Source organism: Rattus norvegicus, chromosome 9 (assembly GCF_036323735.1).
Source record: "Rattus norvegicus strain BN/NHsdMcwi chromosome 9, GRCr8, whole genome shotgun sequence".
Taxonomy (NCBI): Eukaryota; Metazoa; Chordata; class Mammalia; order Rodentia; family Muridae; genus Rattus; species Rattus norvegicus.
In genome coordinates this window covers 75,573,466-75,592,355 of record NC_086027.1, presented here as the reverse complement: position 1 = coordinate 75,592,355, position 18,890 = coordinate 75,573,466, and the positions used below count along the sequence as shown (strand labels likewise).

At 40.4% G+C, this 18,890-nt stretch overlaps 1 protein-coding gene across 17 annotated transcripts in view; it reads right to left on the bottom strand.

The window, feature by feature from the left end:
• Window positions 1-18,890, bottom strand: part of Unc80 (unc-80 homolog, NALCN channel complex subunit) — a 178,232-nt gene that overhangs the window by 47,494 nt on the left and 111,848 nt on the right. For 12 of the 17 annotated variants that reach the window (XM_039084598.2, XM_063268134.1, XM_063268135.1 and 9 more), the window contains 11 exons: window positions 17,850-18,031; window positions 17,190-17,321; window positions 15,696-15,882; window positions 14,986-15,117; window positions 13,033-13,176; window positions 8,009-8,109; window positions 6,967-7,053; window positions 5,871-6,054; window positions 4,641-4,735; window positions 2,997-3,086; window positions 1,951-2,052 (listed from right to left, as the gene is read on the bottom strand). In XM_039084598.2, coding sequence (XP_038940526.1) covers window positions 1,951-2,052; window positions 2,997-3,086; window positions 4,641-4,735; window positions 5,871-6,054; window positions 6,967-7,053; window positions 8,009-8,109; window positions 13,033-13,176; window positions 14,986-15,117; window positions 15,696-15,882; window positions 17,190-17,321; window positions 17,850-18,031 — 1,436 coding nt within the window. The remainder of the gene's footprint in view (window positions 1-1,950; window positions 2,053-2,996; window positions 3,087-4,640; window positions 4,736-5,870; window positions 6,055-6,966; window positions 7,054-8,008; window positions 8,110-13,032; window positions 13,177-14,985; window positions 15,118-15,695; window positions 15,883-17,189; window positions 17,322-17,849; window positions 18,032-18,890) is intronic. The other 5 variants (XM_063268130.1, XM_063268138.1, XM_039084600.2 and 2 more) reach the window with 1 other exon arrangement.

Here is an 18,890-nt window from a genome sequence, read left to right as displayed (position 1 = left end):
GAACAGTGTTTAATGAACTCTCAGTCCCTGATGCTGTCTGAGCTCAGGGATGCTATGGCCTAGAGAAGCACAAGGAAGGGATTGTCAAGAGAGTTCAGAACAACACAGTGTCCCATTTGTGTGGGCATCCTAACACAGAAACCTTTCTCTAATGGGAGCTGGCAGTCAGTTACAATGGCTGTTCCACAGATCCCTTAAGCTGTTCCCTGGTGGTTCTGGGTTTTTCTTTTTTAACCAAAGACAAAGTAGAATCTAGGAATACATTATTTATATGAAAGCTGATGGCTCCTAGAAAACTCGTTTGTTCCAGAGTTTGGAAGGCATGTTTCTGGGCTCTTTGTCTCTTCTTTCTTTTCTCTTGATAATCACTGGGCCAAGAGCTAGGATTAGGAAGTTCCTGAGTCAGGAACAGTTGTTGAAGAAAATTATGCTTTTGCCAGACCTTAAGTTTCCATGTCTTCATCTCCACAGGGAACTTAGATATCTCAAGATTCCAGCCCAGAGTAGAGAAAGTAAAAAGTGCCCTGTTTATGGCACTTTTTGAAGGTGATTTAAACATGGTAATCACAAACACATGCCTATGAAGTAGCATTGTTTACCATGTTTTTTGACTATGTTGCTGACAAAAATGAAGCCTGAGGTCACTCTGGTGAGGTGGTCTTTGGCACTGTTCATGGTGAAGACCTTTCAGTTTTAACCCAACACCTTTCTCTTGGCCATAGACACAGCATCTTTCTTTTAAAAGCAATTTAGGCAGTTAATGGTAGCCATCTTAAAAAATTTATTTTTGTGTTCTAAACTTGGCCATCCTTATTTATCTCATGAACAATATTTTAATGTGAAAGTAGCATCTTTGATGCGTGCATAAAATTTTAATTGATCACTATCTTCAAATTCTTCTTTATATACTTTACTTAAAAATAAAGGTTAATAAAATATGTGAGCATTAAAATTATACTAAGGAAATGGTCAGTTTTGGAATGGTATATCGTCATGTTTTGCACACGGTTTGCTGAGTTTCCTAAGGTCAGAGTTTGATTTGAGATCAAGCATGTGAATGCTATTCTGCTTTTCAGTATTAGATGTAAGAACAACTGCTTGGCTGTGTCTTTTCCTGATTTAAAAAATGCCAGATTCTTAGCTCCCCAGGAGGGATGGAATCTAGATTGCTGGCTGTTAGTTCAGTGCTATTTTGAGGTAGCATAGCATGTTTTTCCTTATTTTCATCTGGGCTCCTTATTTTTACTGTGTCAGTAATGTATGAACTATACTATTTACACTTTGCATGCATATGGTACATGAGTGTAGACAAGTATGCCTTCCTCTACCACTCTTAATCTTACTTCTGAGATCAGCTGTCACCACACCTACAGTGCATGATTTCATTTAGGGTAGCTGGCCAGAGAGCCCTGAGGATCTACCGCCTTCCTCTCCTTTCCCCCAGGACTGGGATTACTGATACACACTCGTAACTTTTATGTGTGTTAGGGATTAGACATGTCCTTATGCTTGCACAGCAAGTATGTCACTCACTCAGCCATCTTCCCAGTCCCTAATTCTTTCCTTATTTGAGAGAAGGTCTCATGGAGTCCAGGCTGGCCTTGAAATTCCTATGTAGCTAAGAATGAGCTTGAACTCCAGATCTGTCTCCACCTCCCAGTCATATACCATTGTAAGTCACTTATGTATTTTTCAATAGCCAGTTAAGAAGTTAGAGTACTCCTATTCTATGTTTCATATTAACCCATGTGAGTTTGTCTGAGTACATTACACACCATGATCCAATGTAGAAAACTTGCAGTTTTGAGGGCACAATCTTTTAAGCAAGGTTTTTCATCATTCATTATCTGAGGAGAGGAGCACAATAGCACTGCAAACTCTCAAGGCTGATAGCGGGTTTACAATTACCCTCCCCCAAACATGACCCAGCACGAAGGCATGGTTAAACACCTGCTTCTGAATGAGCTCCTGCCCCTTTTCCGGATGCATATGTACGAGGTTCAGCTGTGGAGAGACGGACCTCCGGAAGGGATAAATATCTCGAACATAGGTCTGTGGTGGGTGACACACAGAGAGAAAAACCAGTTCAAAACTCGTTATTACTATTTTCATTTCTTCTTTATCCAAAACTCAGGTAGATAAAATACTCATTTATTTTCTAATGGTTTTTATTCTTGCTACCTCACACTCCTCATTTCCACAGAATCCTAAAAAGGCAAAGCTGCCTCCTCAGGAAAGCTCATTCTGCCCAGTTGGGCTACCCACTGTCGGCACTGTGTGCAAGGCCAGAAGATACATTACTTTGGTAGGGGGTTAATCTAAAGTGATGCTGGAGACCACCTGAGGTGTTATTTTCTACATTCGATCATGTTTAAAAGAAGAGAAAGAAAGTCAAGGTATAGCTAAAATTCCAAACAGGGATGCGGTTGCCATTGCTGTATAAATGTCATGGTCAGTCTTCACTCTCAACTTAAGGGACCAGCACTGAATGAAAAGATGAGAGTGAGTTGAACACAGACACTCTTGGTCTGCTTCCTGACTGTAAATACCACACAACTGATGGGCCTCCACTAGTCCTGTCACCATGCATTTCTGCCCTCAATGGATGGTATTCTCTCAACCATGAGCCAAAATAAACTTCCCTCTCTTAAGTTCCTTTCTATGTGGTATGTGGTACAGCAGAGAGAAAAGCTGCCAATACCATTCAAAAATATGAAGTATTCACCCATATCAACTGTGATGAGTAGCTAACTGCTTAAGCTGTATCTCCCTCAGGGATTACGACTACCCCAGCACGAGTACTGTTATCACTTTCCCTTTATAAATAAGGACACTCAGGGGTAGAAAAGTAAACTAATTGCTCCGAAGCCAAAGAGATCCAAGTGACCATGCTTATAACCTGAATCAGTGATGCTTTACCAATAGTAAGCTGCACTTGGAAAGGGTTGTGTAAGCCATGACACAGCACAGCTTGGACATCATGGCTGCAGACTTACCTTGTTGTAGTGGATGAGGTTCCACCGTTTATCCATGAGAAAATAATGTGTTGACTGGGACTCTGGGATGTTGAAAAACTCCAGACACTCCTAGAACAATAGCAACACATTTTATAAGAGTTTATCAAGAGTATATTACTTGGTATACAGTACGCTAGAAAGATACAAGGTAATTCTTATAGGGGCAAGAGAACCTATAGTGCTAAATTTACCTAAAAGTAAGAGTAAAGACTGGGACTGTAAATCATCCATTCTTACAGTGCCCAAAGTGGCACAGTTTTAATTCTGACCAAGTGTTAGTCTATGGAGGGACAGTGGCACCTACTGGGCATGTGGGATTAGGGAAACCATGCTTCGTAACAGCGTAAAGAATATTACAAACTATAATGCATCCACCGATCATTGTGAACTGGCTTCAGAGCTTTCCATGCAGAAAACTTGTATAATCAAACTGCTATGCTACTACTGATAAAAGAAACTGGTCAGGGAGGTCCTATGATTTATGTCACACTGGCTGTAGTGAAGCCATGGAGGAAACACATTGTCAGACTCTTGATATCCACCATTCAATGAAAGTATGCAAATGGGTGGTGTTAAGAGCTTGCTAGCTTCCAAGGACCTTGCATGTTCACTGGAGACCTCGAAGAAGTCTGAAACAGAAGTCATGGCCTGCACTCTTTCCTACTTACATTAGGATTCAGAACTGAGTTTCAGTTGTACCTAGTAAGGTAAGATTACTGGAGACTTGGACTCCAGATGAGTCAGGATTGGTATCCTACAGATTATTTTACATTCCAAGCCGTGCATGCAGGAGTAGTGAGTAACTAATTCTTTTGAGGAGGATTGTTAATCGTAACTCTTAGAAAATGCTCGTGCTTTTAAGGGATTTCTGTGTGTGCAAATGTATGTGTCTATGTGTCCGCATTTCTTGTGGTTTGTCTTTAATTCTTTTTTTCTTTTGTTTTGTCATAGTCTGCTTTGTTGTTTGTTTTAGATGCTTGTTTGCTTTGTAATAAGAGAAGAAAGAAAGGCTATAGATTTGGGTGGGTGAAGTGAGGAAGATCTGGGAGGAGGTGAAGGAGAGGAACCATGTTCAGAATATATTATATGAGAACATATTTTTATCTTTAATTTCAAGTTAAAAGTTCTGTTTTCAATTTTAAATAAGAAATTATATTTTCAATAAAAATAGAATGAAAAAGAGAATTCTTTCTTTGCCTACCTGATTTTTTCTATATATTTCCTGCATATAGATTCCACTTGGTATTATATCAGTTGATAGACTGAATTTACTTTGTGAGGAAAAACCATGGCACAGTAAATAAAGAAGATAGTAGCACCAACTACTCCTAAACCAGACTCTGCAGCTTTCGGAGGAATTGGGAATAACACGCAAAGCAGCACTGTTGTTGTTTGAGACAGAATTTTCCCAGTTTGGACTGCTTTAATGAAGAGTTAAAACGTCAGTTACAAGTGGGGGAACTTAAGTGTTCCATAGGAGAAGGGGCACTGGAGAGCGAAGAACTGGGTGTGTTCATTGAATACAGAAAATGCCACTTATTTTAATTCCAAAACATGTTTACCGTGGGGGCACAGGTATGCATTAAAATCATTTCTGTCAAAAATGGAGCAAAACTTTCCTACCTTCAGCAGGGCTTCGAATTGAGTGTCTTCGTGGACTGGCAGCTGTGTCGGGATATCACATTCATTCTGCCCATGAACTACCAAGGTTTTGGTACCTATTCAAAATACATATAACCATGAACGTAGTCTTTCGTGTAAGTTTATATTGAAGGCATAAAACATTAAAATTAACATAGTATCAATAAACTGATTTCCACTGTCATTGTTACCAGCTCCCCTTTCAACTTAGGTAGTTTGTTTTTGAAACAGGAAATAGGGTCTTATCTGGCTCAGGCTGACATAAAACTAGCTGTTGCCAAGCTTTTAGGAATGTGAGTTTAAGAATATGGCTTTTGATAATAAACAAAAGCCTATTGCTCTTTTGAATCCTCTACACAGCGTACAAATGCGCAGTAATCCACAGCACCTGTTGGATGGCTATCACAAGCCAGGCCTCTCAAGAAAGCATTTTATATACGGAAACTAATGCCTTCACCACAACTGTGTTTGTAATTGCATTTATAGATCAGTCACATGGAAAGGAAAGCACGAAAAATGCTTTTATTTTTCCCACAGCTAATTCCAATTATAAATCTAATGAAGGGCAATGCTGATTTTAACATGGGGCTTCTATGCTGCCAGAAACTGTGTTCTCTCCTCTGCATATAATATAGTCTTTCTCTTTATTTCCATCCATGTTTCATCTTACATCTTTGTCCCACCCCCACCCCACCCACCACGGGGATAAAACCTTCATCTTAGGGACAAGCCTGCTGTGCTGCACAAAGAGGAACTAACTGTGTCTAGAGTTTATGCCACACATTGTATTCTTTTCTATGTCTCCCTTTTCCTGTTTTTTTCCCCCCTTTCTTCCAGCTTTTCATAAAGCCTCCTCTTATTGGGTTTACAAAGGCCCAGGGTCCTTGCCACACAAACAATGTCATTCAAATGGCAGTGCCAAAAAACTCACTCACAATGGCTTTCAGTTTAACGTGCCCTCTGCTACACACTTAAATAAATCTCTAACCTTGGCTACTCTTCAAGGCCTGATTCACAGGCACTCTGTTCCGATGTCTGCCTTTTCATCTCATAAGCTCTGACTTTTGAAGGGGCTATTGTATTTCTTCTGACTCTACTAAACAAAAATTCTTGAGGGCATTCAATGCCAGGGGCTGGAACTCTATTTCTCTTGTGAACGAGAAAGTCCCATGTCTTTTGACGGGGAGTGAACAAGTGTACACATGGATTCACCTGGCATGGAGGCAGTGACCAGCAGCTTCACTTCACACTGCTCCTTCTTCATCGTCTGCTTGAGATCCTTGAAGAAGAGCCCCTCCACATACCCGACCACCTCCCACAGGAAGGTCAGAGTGGCAGAGATCGCATCCATCCCCCACTCACACGGGGTCCTCACAAAGTACATGATGAGTCCCACCTGAAGCAGAAGACCAACAACCGCCGCGTCACATTCTTCCCCCACTCTCGTTCCCATTCTCTTGGCTTTTGCTTTTAAGATTAAATCATCCTAGTATTCACAGTCTCTGCCCACATGCTTCTGGAAAACTTCCAATGACACCAATCAAGAGAAGACACCACAGGAAAAGCTGACCAATCTGGTTCTCACTTATTTCCCCCCCCACCCCCCCCGGGCTAGCCAACAAACGGACACCGACAAAGAAGACCAAATCAGTCACAGACAAAATAAAGGGATCATAAATATTTCTTACAGGTCTAGATTTGTAGTGCGAGCTAAGTTTGTCAGGCTGCTAGAGATGCACATGCTTATGAATATTTCCCTCTTAACAGAAAGGGAGAAAACATCAACAAAGACGTTTGTTTGCTATCTGCCTGGATTGAGGGACAATTTCAGAGTAGTTAACATGCTCCGGCCCCTAAACTGCATGCAGATTCATTTGGAGTTTACGGAGAAGGATGTGAAGAAACATGTAAATCTTAGAGGGGTCAGAGAGAAGCTGTCCAGGCAAAATAAAGCATAAAGCGCTACTATGGAAGCCTACACTTACAACGTCTTTCTAGAGAGTATGCACGTATGTTTTAAAGCACGAAATAAAAAAAAAGGGGGTGGGGGTGGGGGTGGGGAGGCTAAAAACTGACCTAAAAATGTTGCCTAATGCTAAAAGGAGAACCAAGACGATAAATTTATCGAGGATCCACCACATGCCAAAGATTGTGCCAGGCAGGGTTTTCCCCACTCTAAAAGTGGAAACTTCTGCTGACCATCCTTCAATTATACTATTATTAGAAATTTATTGGAGGGGGATTTCCACATCTCTTTCTTCGTGTTCCTGATTCCTACCAGAAAATTCTGTCAGCTGCTGAGACTCACCAGGTAGTTGAACAGGATGTGTGACGTTTGAGCTGGGAAGTCTCCAATATTTAAGAGCAGTTTACGCAGCATGTACATTAGCTCATCCTGGAAGAAGAACAGACCCAGTCAGCAGCCATGCTATCAGAACCTGACTGCTTGAAACGTGAGGGCAATTTTCCTTCTGTTTGCCCATTTGTTAATGTCCACCACTTTAGCATGGCAGAGGAGAAATTAATTACCCATGAAAACTGATAGTACATGTGATTCTTACAGCAGGAATAACTTTCCTTTATGGATAATATATAAATATCACCAAACAGCAGGTGATTTTATTTTAAAATAAAACTTGGCACAGTGTCTATAGGTAAATCCTGTGAGGATTGTGTACTTGGTTGTATTTATGATGCTTGCCAGGTAGAACTGGAATGTGGAGATCTAATCTGAGCAACTAATCCACACACTAGGATAATTGCCTTTCCGAATTTAGTTACCTAGGTTTTCAATCAATGAGATAAAGGGGAGCAAAGGAAGATAAATAGAAATGTCTAACAGTTAACCTTGTTTCCCAGAAACCAAACTTAATCTTCTAGTGAAGATCATCACTATAGAGACCGGAGAAAAAGCATATTAATCATGTTTGTTTTCTTAAAGTCCATGAAACTAATTTGTCACCTTACAGGTAGTGTGGTAAATTAGCTTTCTGGGTGATGGGGACACTAACGTACTGAAATAACCCCACTTACATTCCAGGCTACCAAACAACTAGAATGCCACAGATGTGTCTAACCCTAAACATATAAAGCTGATTCAGTCTTTCTCTAAAGTACTGAAAATGTTTAAAGTCACTGGGCTACCAAGCAACATACCATGCACACTTGGAAAAATCAATTACTGGAGAAATCTGAACGAAATAGCAGAATTTTAATATTGTTTGCCGTAACTTAAAAGGCGTCTGTTGACTGCATCTCAGAGGACACCGACCGAGCAGGCAGCCCTGTAAAGTTCCTGGCTTGCTTTCAGCGGAGTGCACACTCACGGCTACTGAGAAGGAAGAACTCACTTGTCTATTGCTGATGGTCAGTTTTTCCAGAAAATGTCGAAGAACTGTTGATGGATCTTCAATGAGACAGTTCCACAAGACTTGCTGGGCCACAGCACTGACTTTAGAAGAGAAAAGAAATGGCCATAAGTCCTTTAACAAGAGAAAGTTTTCAAGCAATTTACTAAGCTTTGATGAGTTCTTTCTGCTTTCAAAGGTTTTCTGAAGTCGACGTTCTATTATGTGAGTCTCAGAGATCTAACTGCTGACCTGCCCGACAAGTGGTAACCAATGATTCAATAGGAGCATGGTGGTTATCAGGGAAACTGACCACTGTCTGATCAAGGCTGCTCCACAGGATGGATTTCATGGCTGGTATTGTACTTTGGTCAACAGCCTGTGACTAGGGAGAACATAGGCTGTGCTGGAAACCTTCTGGTGTTTTACTAAATGGTCATGTTGCCAAACTACCTTCTCAAGTTTATGTTTATATCCACAGACTTGTGCTGCTCTGAACCTTGGTCAGAGAAGCTCCTTTTGCTGGGAGAATTGCTTAAGACAGAGACTCATGATTGTTTCAAGTCCTGAGAATAAGTGGTTGCAAGGATTCAGCCATTCAAACCCCTGAGAACAAGCATTATAAATACAGTGGGTGTTCTGGATGAACCGCCTCCCATCCAAGCCTCAGGAAACGTGAAAGAGTGCTAGGAAAACATCAGGATCCAGCAGAGAGAATTACAGTAAAATGCTTTCTTCTGAATATGACATAGCAGGTGCAGAATCAAATCACAGCAGATGTTGCCTGCATAAGACTAAGGCATCGAAACTCCAGTAAGGATGGGAAGGACTCCTGAGTTCACATTAGAGGATAGACCCAAACCACTTGCATGTGGTCAGCAGTAAGTAGATGAAAAGGGCGATTAATAATGACAACAATCAAAAGAGAGAACATCAAGGCTAAGGGGAGGACTCGGCAGTTAAAAAGATCACCAGAGGCAGAGGAAGGGAGAGACCTGGGAGGGAGAGAGGAGGGGCCGGGGAAAAAAGGGGCAGGATCAGGTGTGGGAGGAGACAGGAAGAAGTATAGAGAGAGGGTCAGGAAATTGAACAGAGGTGTGTAGCAGCGGGGGATGGGTAACTGTGGGTAACCACTAGAAAGTCCCAGATGCCAGGAAAGAAAGAGATTCCCAGGATTCAAAGTTAGCCGAAATACTCAACAGAGGAGAAATAGAACCTTTGGGATCATACCATAGTGAATAGGCATGGCCCAGGCTGAGGAATGGGGCCACCCACCCATATAAAAATTTTTAACTCAGAATGGTTTCTATCTAAAGAAAATGCTGGGACAAAGAATGGAGCAGAGACTGAAGGAAAGGCCATCCAGAGACTACCCCATCTGGGGATCCATCCTACACACAAACACCAAACCCAGACACTACTGTATATGCCAAGAAGTGCTTGCTGACAGGAGCCTGATATAGATGTCTTCTGAGAGGCTCTGCCAGAACCTGACAAATGCAGAGTCAGAGGCTCACAGCCAACCATTGGACTGAGCATGGGGGTCCCCAAGGGAAGAGTTAGAGAAAAGACTGAAGGAGCTGAAGGGGTTTGCAACCCCATAGGAAGAACAATATCAACTAACCAGAGCCTCTAGAACTCCCAGGGACTAAACCACCAACCAAAGAGTTCACACTGCTCCAGCTGCATATGTAGCAGAGGATGGCCTTATCTGGCATCAATGGAAGGGGAGGCCCTTGGTCCTGTGGAGGCTTGATGCCCCACCTTAGGGGGATGTTAGGGCAGTGAGGTGGGAGTGGGTAGGTAAGGGAACATCCTCATAGAGGCAGGGGGAAGGGGTATGGGATAGGGAATTTGCAGAGGGGAAAGCAGGAAGGGAGACAAGATTTGAAATGTAAATAAATAAAATGACCAAAGGGGGGGGAGAGGACTGGTTCTGTTCAAGAGGACTTGAGTTCAATTCCCAGCACTCCCATGGTGACTCACAAATGTATCTCCAGTTCTAAGGTATCTTATGCCCTCTTTTGGTCTCCAAAGGTACCAGGCACACATGTGGTATACAGACAAATAAAACACCATACACATAAAAAGAATTAAAAACTAAAAAGAAAAGAAAAGAAGGAAAGGAAAGGAAAGGAAAGGAAGGAAAGGAAGGAAAGGAAGGAAGGAAGGAAGGAAGGAAGGAAGGAAGAAAGAAAGAAAGAAAGAAAGAAAGAAAGAAAGAAAGAAAATATCAAGTTGTGTAAGGGTCTGTTGGTCCCAGAGTGAGTTTGAGGGAAGCAGAGAGAAGGGTACATATGATTAAAATTGTGTACATGTATGAGAATTTCAAAGAATTAATGACAGTATTGTTTTTTAAGGAGTGAAATACAATAAAGCTCACTTGCTTACGATAGAACAAAAATGTCTTCTGAACACTTTTTGTATTGCGAAGTGAAAAGTTGTTGCTTTTAATTGAATAGTTTCCTATATAAGGAGAGGAAAACAGGAGTTTCCTGTATAAGGAGCTGGTTTGTCTTTAGGTATTGGTGTTATTCTGCAAGCAATGTCTTTGTAAGAAAGAGGGTCTACTTGTCCTTGACTTGGAGACCAACCTAACGCTGGCAATGTAATTTTATTTTAAAAGTTAAAGCCAAAATCCATTGCTTTTGGTATAAATTCTGCTTTAAAATTTACTTTTTATTTGAGCAATTTTCAGATTTATTTTATTATATGTATATGAATGTTTTGCTGCGTGTGTGTGTGTGCACCACATATGTGCCTGGTGCCTGTAAAGATTATATCAGAAGAGGCTGTTGGACTCCTTGGAACTAGTTACAGAAAGTTGTGATCGCCCATGTTAGAGCTGGGAATCAAACCAATGCTCTTAACTGCCGAGCTCTCTCTCCAACCTCTTTAGAAAAATTTAAGCAATTATTTAGGTTTTAAAATATGCCTTAGTTTAAAATTCAAATGAACTAGAGGTGAACTTTTATTATCCAGATACTTTAAATAGTATCCATTTCAGAGAGGTAAAGTGGTTGAGGTGGCAGTAACTAGGTTCCTGGGAATAAATATCTGATCCTACTCATAAGTGCTCCTTCATTATGACACAGGTCAGGCTAAGCTTCCCTGGATCCCTTGAGGAAGGAAGCAGAGGAGTGGAGGTCAGCACATGCGCAGTGGTCACAGTTCTGCTGGCTTCCAAGCTTAGAGTTCAGAACGCAGCACACACTTATCATTTAGCCTGTGTTTTGAATAAAAAAAGACCCTATTATTGTTTCAGAAATTAGCCATTTAATTAAAATCAAGAGCTATACAAATGAATGCCATGAATAAGAAATATATAAAAGTAACCTTTAGTTTTGAAGCATATGTCAAAATAATTAAAATGTGTGTGTGTGTGTGTGAATGTGTGAATGTGTATGTGTATGTTCATGCATGTGTGTATGTGTGTACATGTTTATGTTTGTTGTGCTCAAATAGACAAGGCAAAGGTTCTACAACTGAGCTCTACATACAATCCAGAGATGAGGTGTCCATGTTAAAACTAATTACTAAAATATAGTAAGACTTATAAGACTTAAATAGAAATCTCACTGCTTCAGTAAGGCAATGTGGAAATAAAGAAAAATATTGAAGAGAAAGAAAATCTGTTAGGTTCATCAATATAGAAAGAGTTACTAACTGGGTTCTGTTTTCCATATTTATACAAATCATACATACATACATACATACATACATACATACATACACATATATCTCAGAAACATGAACTAATGTTTTTAACTCAATGCAGAACACTAAGTCAATTTTCTCAACTATGATTTCCAAAGCATTGAGAATACTATCAGACAGGGCAACAAGATTAATTGTTCTCCTGTGCTTGAGCATCCAAATTATTTTCAAATATTCATTATCATATATGATATACGATACACAGTGTCATTTACAAATGTTTATACTAACAAACCAACTCCATGCCAAAGGTATTTATAGTTTTCAGCCTTTTTATTCATATTGTGAAACAACACTTCAATGCTTGTCCCAGATTCATGCTTTGTTAGGGAGGTGTTAGCATGACAATTCTTATCGTTTCTTCGCTAACCATCGCTAGTTAATTTAAAATAGGTTCTGCAGTTTTGTAAACAAAATGTAAGAAAGTATTGTTTTATGTAACAGTGTTATTCATGTCTGTTGTCAGCCCAAAGACTGCTTAGATATTTTGCTCCTTTGGGGGATGGGATTAAAAATATGCTATTGAATCTTAATATTAAAACTCTTGTTCTCTTTCTAGAAGTATACATGCTAATAACTGGAAGAATTGTAACCTTAGCTGAATCTGGTTGCACAGGCCTGCAATTCCAGCTACTTGCTGAGGGGGTGCTGAGAAGGGATGATTGCAAGTTCGAGTCAAGCCTTAGCTATAAGTGAGTTCAAAGCAAGCCTGGGAAGCTTCATGAGATTTGATTTAAAAAAATTAAGTAAGAAGAGGATTGGAGATAGAGCTCAGTGGATGAACTCTTGGTTATCATGTGCACAACTTGGGTCCAGTTCCTAGTTAAGCATAAAAAAGACAAAGAAAGAAAGAAACACAAAAAGAGATGTCCAATGTAAATATATCATTTTATTCCTAGTTTATCCTTTCTGCTGCAAAATTCTCTTTACTGGCATATCTGGGGAGGTAATCAAGTAGGAATGAAGGTTTAGCACTAGTGAATTGATAGTTAAGGTTTCTGAGTTGGGCAAAATCACTATTGACTTGTTGATAGTCAAATAAGTACTGTTATATTTTTCTGGTAATAAAAAAATTTTCATGGACCTAGCTACTGATTTTAAAGAAATTTCTTAGTAAAGTAATAAAAAGAAGCAAGAGAAGGAGGCAGAGAGAGTGATAGGATTAGTATATTATGTTAAAAATCTGTAATTATAACATATACTGTGAACAACCCAGCATATGGTCAGCAGTATGTATGTTCAGGAGAAAACTCTTGTTTCCATCAGACGAGCAGCATAAGAATAGAACAGTTTGACTGGCCAGATGATACCTGCCACGCCATCTTCCCGCACCTCGCCATCCTCCATTAAATGAACAATGGGAAGAACTGCCGCACAGATGCATGCTGGGAACACTGCCTGCGGAGGCTGAGGCACATGGTGGTTTGGCGTGTGTTCAGTGGCGTGTTCCTCATCTGGAAAGAGAGACAAAATCTAATGCAATAACGATTTGCAGTTCAAATTCTATTTTGCAATACAGTCTATAATGGTGGTAAAATACAAATACACGTGACTATAAAGATAGTGCTTCCCCCATTATAAAACAACCAAATTAAACATCTTCCCAAGCACGGTCCTTAGCCTGTGTTGTAGTGAAAGAGATGCACAGTCAATTGAAATAGGAAGTAAGGTCTTAATATGAAATCAGAGAAAATAAAATTGTAAATGAGGCCTAAGGCATTTTTCACAGATGCCACATGTCATGAACATGTGTGAGAGATTTATAAGCATGAACATTGAGTAGCATAAAGCATGTGAATTTAGGATAAAAATGATGCAACCCAGTCATATTATTGCCATTATCTGATAAGTCAATAAATACTAAAATTGAAAATCTCTTCAAATAGAATAAAGGGCCATGCAGTAATAAAAGTCAAGAGTGATACTAAAGTTACCTAACAGTATATTAACATAAAAATAAACTCACTTTTATTAATGATACAAAATGAACACTTTTTATAAAATATTAAGACTGATGGGTCTTTGAGTGTCCTATCCTAAGTTCTGTGACTATTTCAGATTTTAGATGGGTCCTGTGGAGGGCTGGAAGGTAAAGGCTTCATTCAGTTCTTGTCAACCCTACTATCTTATCAAATGCATATGGGGTATTGAAATGATAGATGGATGGTAGATACCTGTTAGACATCTTTATCCACTTTCAATAAAAATGTATGAGATGCTCAAAGATATAAGAAAATAGTGTTCATATTCAGGAACAAAGACGATCAACGGGAACTCTCCCTGGCGTGCTCAGGTGTGACGGTGCGTGTTAGGCAAGAGTTTTAAAGGGACCATTATGAATATTCTGTCCTTTCATACATTTCATATAAATGAAAAGTATATAATAGAAAATAAATATTACAAACTATCTCATATGACATTTCTGTCATTTAATAAGGCAGACATAGATCTTAGTTTATTTAAATTGCATTAAGTAAAAATGTATTAAAATTTCCAAACAAGTGGCAGAATTAGTAGAATGGGGAAAAGCATGAATAAGCAAACTAGCTAAAACACAATCTATGTATAAGAATCATAACATTGCCTGGGATGGGGGAGACTCCCAGGAGTCAGTTTGACAGTAATCACTGGAGATTATATAATTTTTCATAAGAGAGCAGCTGAGCAGAGTTCACAAGGAAATCACAGCCTTGAACATCATTGTAAACCAGACAGACCCAAATGTCAGAAGAAAGAAACCGTGCTACTCCGCAGAGAGCAGAGTAAGCGGTAAGGAGGCCACAGTAGGTTTAAAGGGCTAACTCACACAAGGTATGCTTTCTCATTCCACTGCGAGGAAATCAGGTGTCAGCAACAGGAGGAAATTTGGGGAAGTCACAAATATGTGGTAATTGTGTTGACTCTAAATAACCAGTCAAATAATAATTCCCCAAAGTTGTGAAAAGGACTCTGTTACATATGAAAATGAAAAAAGACATGTATCTGTATCCATTTTTGGCAGTCAACATGAGCAGTGTTCAAATGGCAATTTAAACCTGTGTGTACACCCAGCTGTGTATTTTCTCTGATTCTGAAAGTAGAGGATGACATCACAAGAAATGAACACTGTGGACCTATATCCCTTCTGAACACGGAAGTGAAAATCCTCAATGAAGTACTGTTGAACGGGATCTAGAACCGTGTAAAAGAAGGCATTTCTGATCTTAGAGTACGTTTTAGAGCAAGGTAGTCATCAAGAACAGTACAGTGGCAGTGGGACACACCTTCAGCACTGACTGCTGAACGTACGGACCAGACTGACCCTCTGCGGAAGGAATAATTCCTGTGCGAGGTGCTGGAGGTGCAGGATGGACTCACGGACAGCCGTCGGGATGTCAGATTGGCGACTTCTTCTACTAGCAAACAGAACAGGGAATGTAAATTTTGGTTTTCATAACCCAGATTTATCATCACCCCCAAAGTAAACTTGTGCTTATATCAAGTATTGCTACTTGCAGAACATAACGTTTTCCCACCTTACTGCACACTTAGAAAACAAAACGAGAACTTCTAGGGAAAGCAAAAATTCTTTCTAAACTTTCCCACAAAACCAGAACAGAGAATCAATGAACTTAGAGTGGTTGATGAATCAATATTTGGTAACCGGCAGAAAGCTATCTACACTGGTGATGGTTAAAAGCAATGGATGGACTACCTCAAGTAAGACTCAGTACACTTGCTGTCTGATGCACTGTGGATTCAGCTTTCCTGAACCACAACCAATGCTTGCTCTGTTACCAGACTGATTTGTTCAAGGTTGCTACTGTTCTCTAGATATAGGACAATTCTAAACTTTAGAACACGGCATCTCTTCTTTCCTTGTAAGGGAGAGATAGAGGAGAGCATGTCACATGGTAACATCCTTGTTTATCTAAAAGTAGTCCCTTCCCTGTGGCATAATCCCTCACGAAGTCTATGCTAGCTATGAAGGCACCTTCTTCCTCAGGCTCTGAGTTGGGTGTGCAGGTAGGCTCATAGCAAGCCTCCTGGGTGATGGGGATGGCGGTGATGAGGCTCGCCTCCCGACCAAGGCGTTTCTTTTCTTCCTCCTGCTGCAAGTTCTTTAAGATGTGCTCTGCCCTCTGATGGGAGCGGGACACTGCCCGGGCAGAGAAGGATTTCTGTGGAGACACAAAAGCAAGTGCATGGTCAATCTTCTTGCAGGATCATAGGCACAAAGAGTAAACTAAAAATCACTTAAAGGTGGGAGTTTTCCCTCAGGAAATATTAGGCTACCAGGACATGATTCATGAAAAAATATATGTATTAAAATTTTTATTAAATTTCTAAGTTGATGACTTTCCCCCCTCTGCTTTATTGTAAGTCTCAAGAATGTAACTTCTGGAAACGATGCTATTTTACATGTTCAGATGATAGTCACTGTTTCAACATGAAGAACAACTTTTGTTAAACAGGCTTTACATGAAGTATGTTCATCACACAGTGTTAATGAAATAGACAGAACTTGCAAGGGAAAAAGAAAGAGATGTGACTCTGAAATAAGTTACATGCTTTACCACATTTTATCAATCAACTATTAAGCACAAGGGAAAGAAGATTTATCAGTAAGTACAGCATCACACTGGGAATATTTCGTAGGAGAATGTTATTGGATGGAAAGGAGGACTTTGGAAAGTATTACACAAGTTGAATGTAGAATATGAAGGGAAGAATATCAAAACCAATCTACTGTTTCACAGACAAAAGATAAAGACAAGGATCAGAAGACTCCTCCCAAGCAGTGGGTCCATCACATATGCCTTCCTTAATTGTGATGCTTTTGCTTTATTTTGAGTCAAAACCCCATTATTCTTAATTTAGAGGTATATTATTAAATGGTGATAACGGTGTAGTTTTGATGAATCATCCATTTCAAAAGGCACATGTTATGTTTTTCCTGTAAATTAACTTAGCTGTCTCTGAGCTATGTTACCTGTAGCAGAGATGCCTACAAGTGCTGTAACACCCAAGGTCTTGAGTAACAGCAGCAATGTTGATGTTGTGATAACAATCAGATGAGCAAATGAAAAGAAACAGAAACTTCTGTCTTCAGTTCTTACTCCTGTTGAACCCATGGATCTAACCACTGGGCAGCTCACACACTGCAGTTAAATTAATTTAACAACAAACAGAAGTAAAAATGTTCCCTTTGCCAGTGAACAAATGCCCATTTGTCTGACATTTTGACAATAAAACAACAACAGCAAAAACAACCAACAACAACAACAAACAAAACAAAAAAACAAAAAGAAACCAAAACAAAAAACAAAAAAAAAAACAAAGTTTGATAGAAGCTAGTTTCTCCTATTTCCAAGACAGTGGGTCACTGCAGCTTTCTGTGTTATTATGCTCTCATGACAAGAATGGCCAAATGGTCTCATGCATCCCACACAGTGAAGAAATGGGAGAGAAAGGGCCTGTTACTCACAGACTGGTCTTCATTAATGGGGTCCTGTACACTCCCGCTGCACTGAGGGACCCACGGAGGGTCAAACATTGGGACAGATGGCATTCCAAGTACAGGTGAGGGCAGGGTGAAGTTTATACTGGGTGGCGGGATCTGTTAGTAGACAGCAGAAGAGTGAGGTGAGTAGGATGGAGTCAGCCCCAGGTAGAATTGGACAGTCAGCCTTAGTATGTTTCAAGGGCCTGAGTGGCGCTCTAGAGGAGTAAGAGGACAAGGCTGGGTTCTAAGAGTTCTCTGTTATGGCACACAGGACGATCCTCTTTGTGCCTCAGTTAACTCATCACGATGTGTTTTAACAAAAGGATCCTGAGTTGTGCTGATCACTCTACTCTACCCTAGACATCTGTATGTGTCTACACAACCAGACGCCTGAATGGTTAAAACCCAACCTTAGGTGGTGACCCTGAGGCTGCTACTGACTTGATTTCCCTGTTCTATATTCCTGTATATTTTAATTTGTTTACTCAAATATAATCTACTTATATATAAGTTAAGTTTACTGAGATAAATGGAGGGAAGAAGAATTCTTTGACTGCGCCCTGGGGGTCTGTGTTTTACGGATTGAAACAAGCCCTGGGTTGACTGTGCTGATGTGGTTCCCATGTAGATAGTGTCTCTCACCTTAAAGATCTGCTGCGCCCCCTCCTCCATCCGGGGCCAGACCTGATAGCGGAACCTCCAGAGCGTGTGGAACTTGAGGACCGCATTCAGCCTTTGGACAGTCTCCGCATGGTGGAACTCGGACATCAACATGTCCGACACAGCATCAGGGACTTTCACGGCACACAACAGGAACATGGCGGCTGAAAAGAGCCAACAGTTAATTCATCAGCTGCATATCTTAAGACGTTGTGTTGTTTCTGGGATTGGAGGGATAAGGACCTTCTACCTTCTTAGAACCACTCTAGAGGTGAGGGAGGTGGGCCACCAGCAGTCCAAAGCTAACGATCTTCCAGACAATAGACACTAACAGCAAATGATGTTTAACCGTGACATCTGGTAGCTGGTGCCAAAGCAGAGACAGTGTGAGATTTCAGCAGAGAACTCGTTCTAAGAAAAGCTTCCTTTGGCTCCCAGCAGAGCCATAGAAAGCAACCAAAACAAGCTACCCAGTGAAATGTGCTGTTTAGGAAATGGCGAGTCTCTTGACTAGTGATCACAGAATGGAGCAGAAAGACAGTCCTTAAAACAACCTCAGGTCTATCGGGATATGAAAAGCAAAGTCAGTGATGTAGATTCTCTTTAGAACATCTACCCTTTCCAGAGACTGAGCACCAAAAGTAGTTTCATGAATCAGAAAACTTAAAATCTTAAAACTTGGCAAAAGCTAAATATTAATAAGGGAAATCTGGGTGGTGGTTCAGTTATAAGGTTTGTGAATAATGAGAAATTAAATACCCCCGTAGCTCAGACAGAAAGGCCATTGGTGGGGAGAAAGGCATGATCTACATTCTCTCCCTCTTCCCTAGAGACTCAAACCGTGCTCAGTTGTATATGAATTGAGGTAGGGTCCAGGCTCTGACACTTCATTGCTGCATGATCTTGAACAAGCCTCTTAACCATGTAGCATCCATTTCTTCCCCAGAAAATGTTTGGGAAGGATGATGATGGGTACATGATAATTCCTGACTCCACATTTGCTCTTCCAGTAAGGTAAAATGA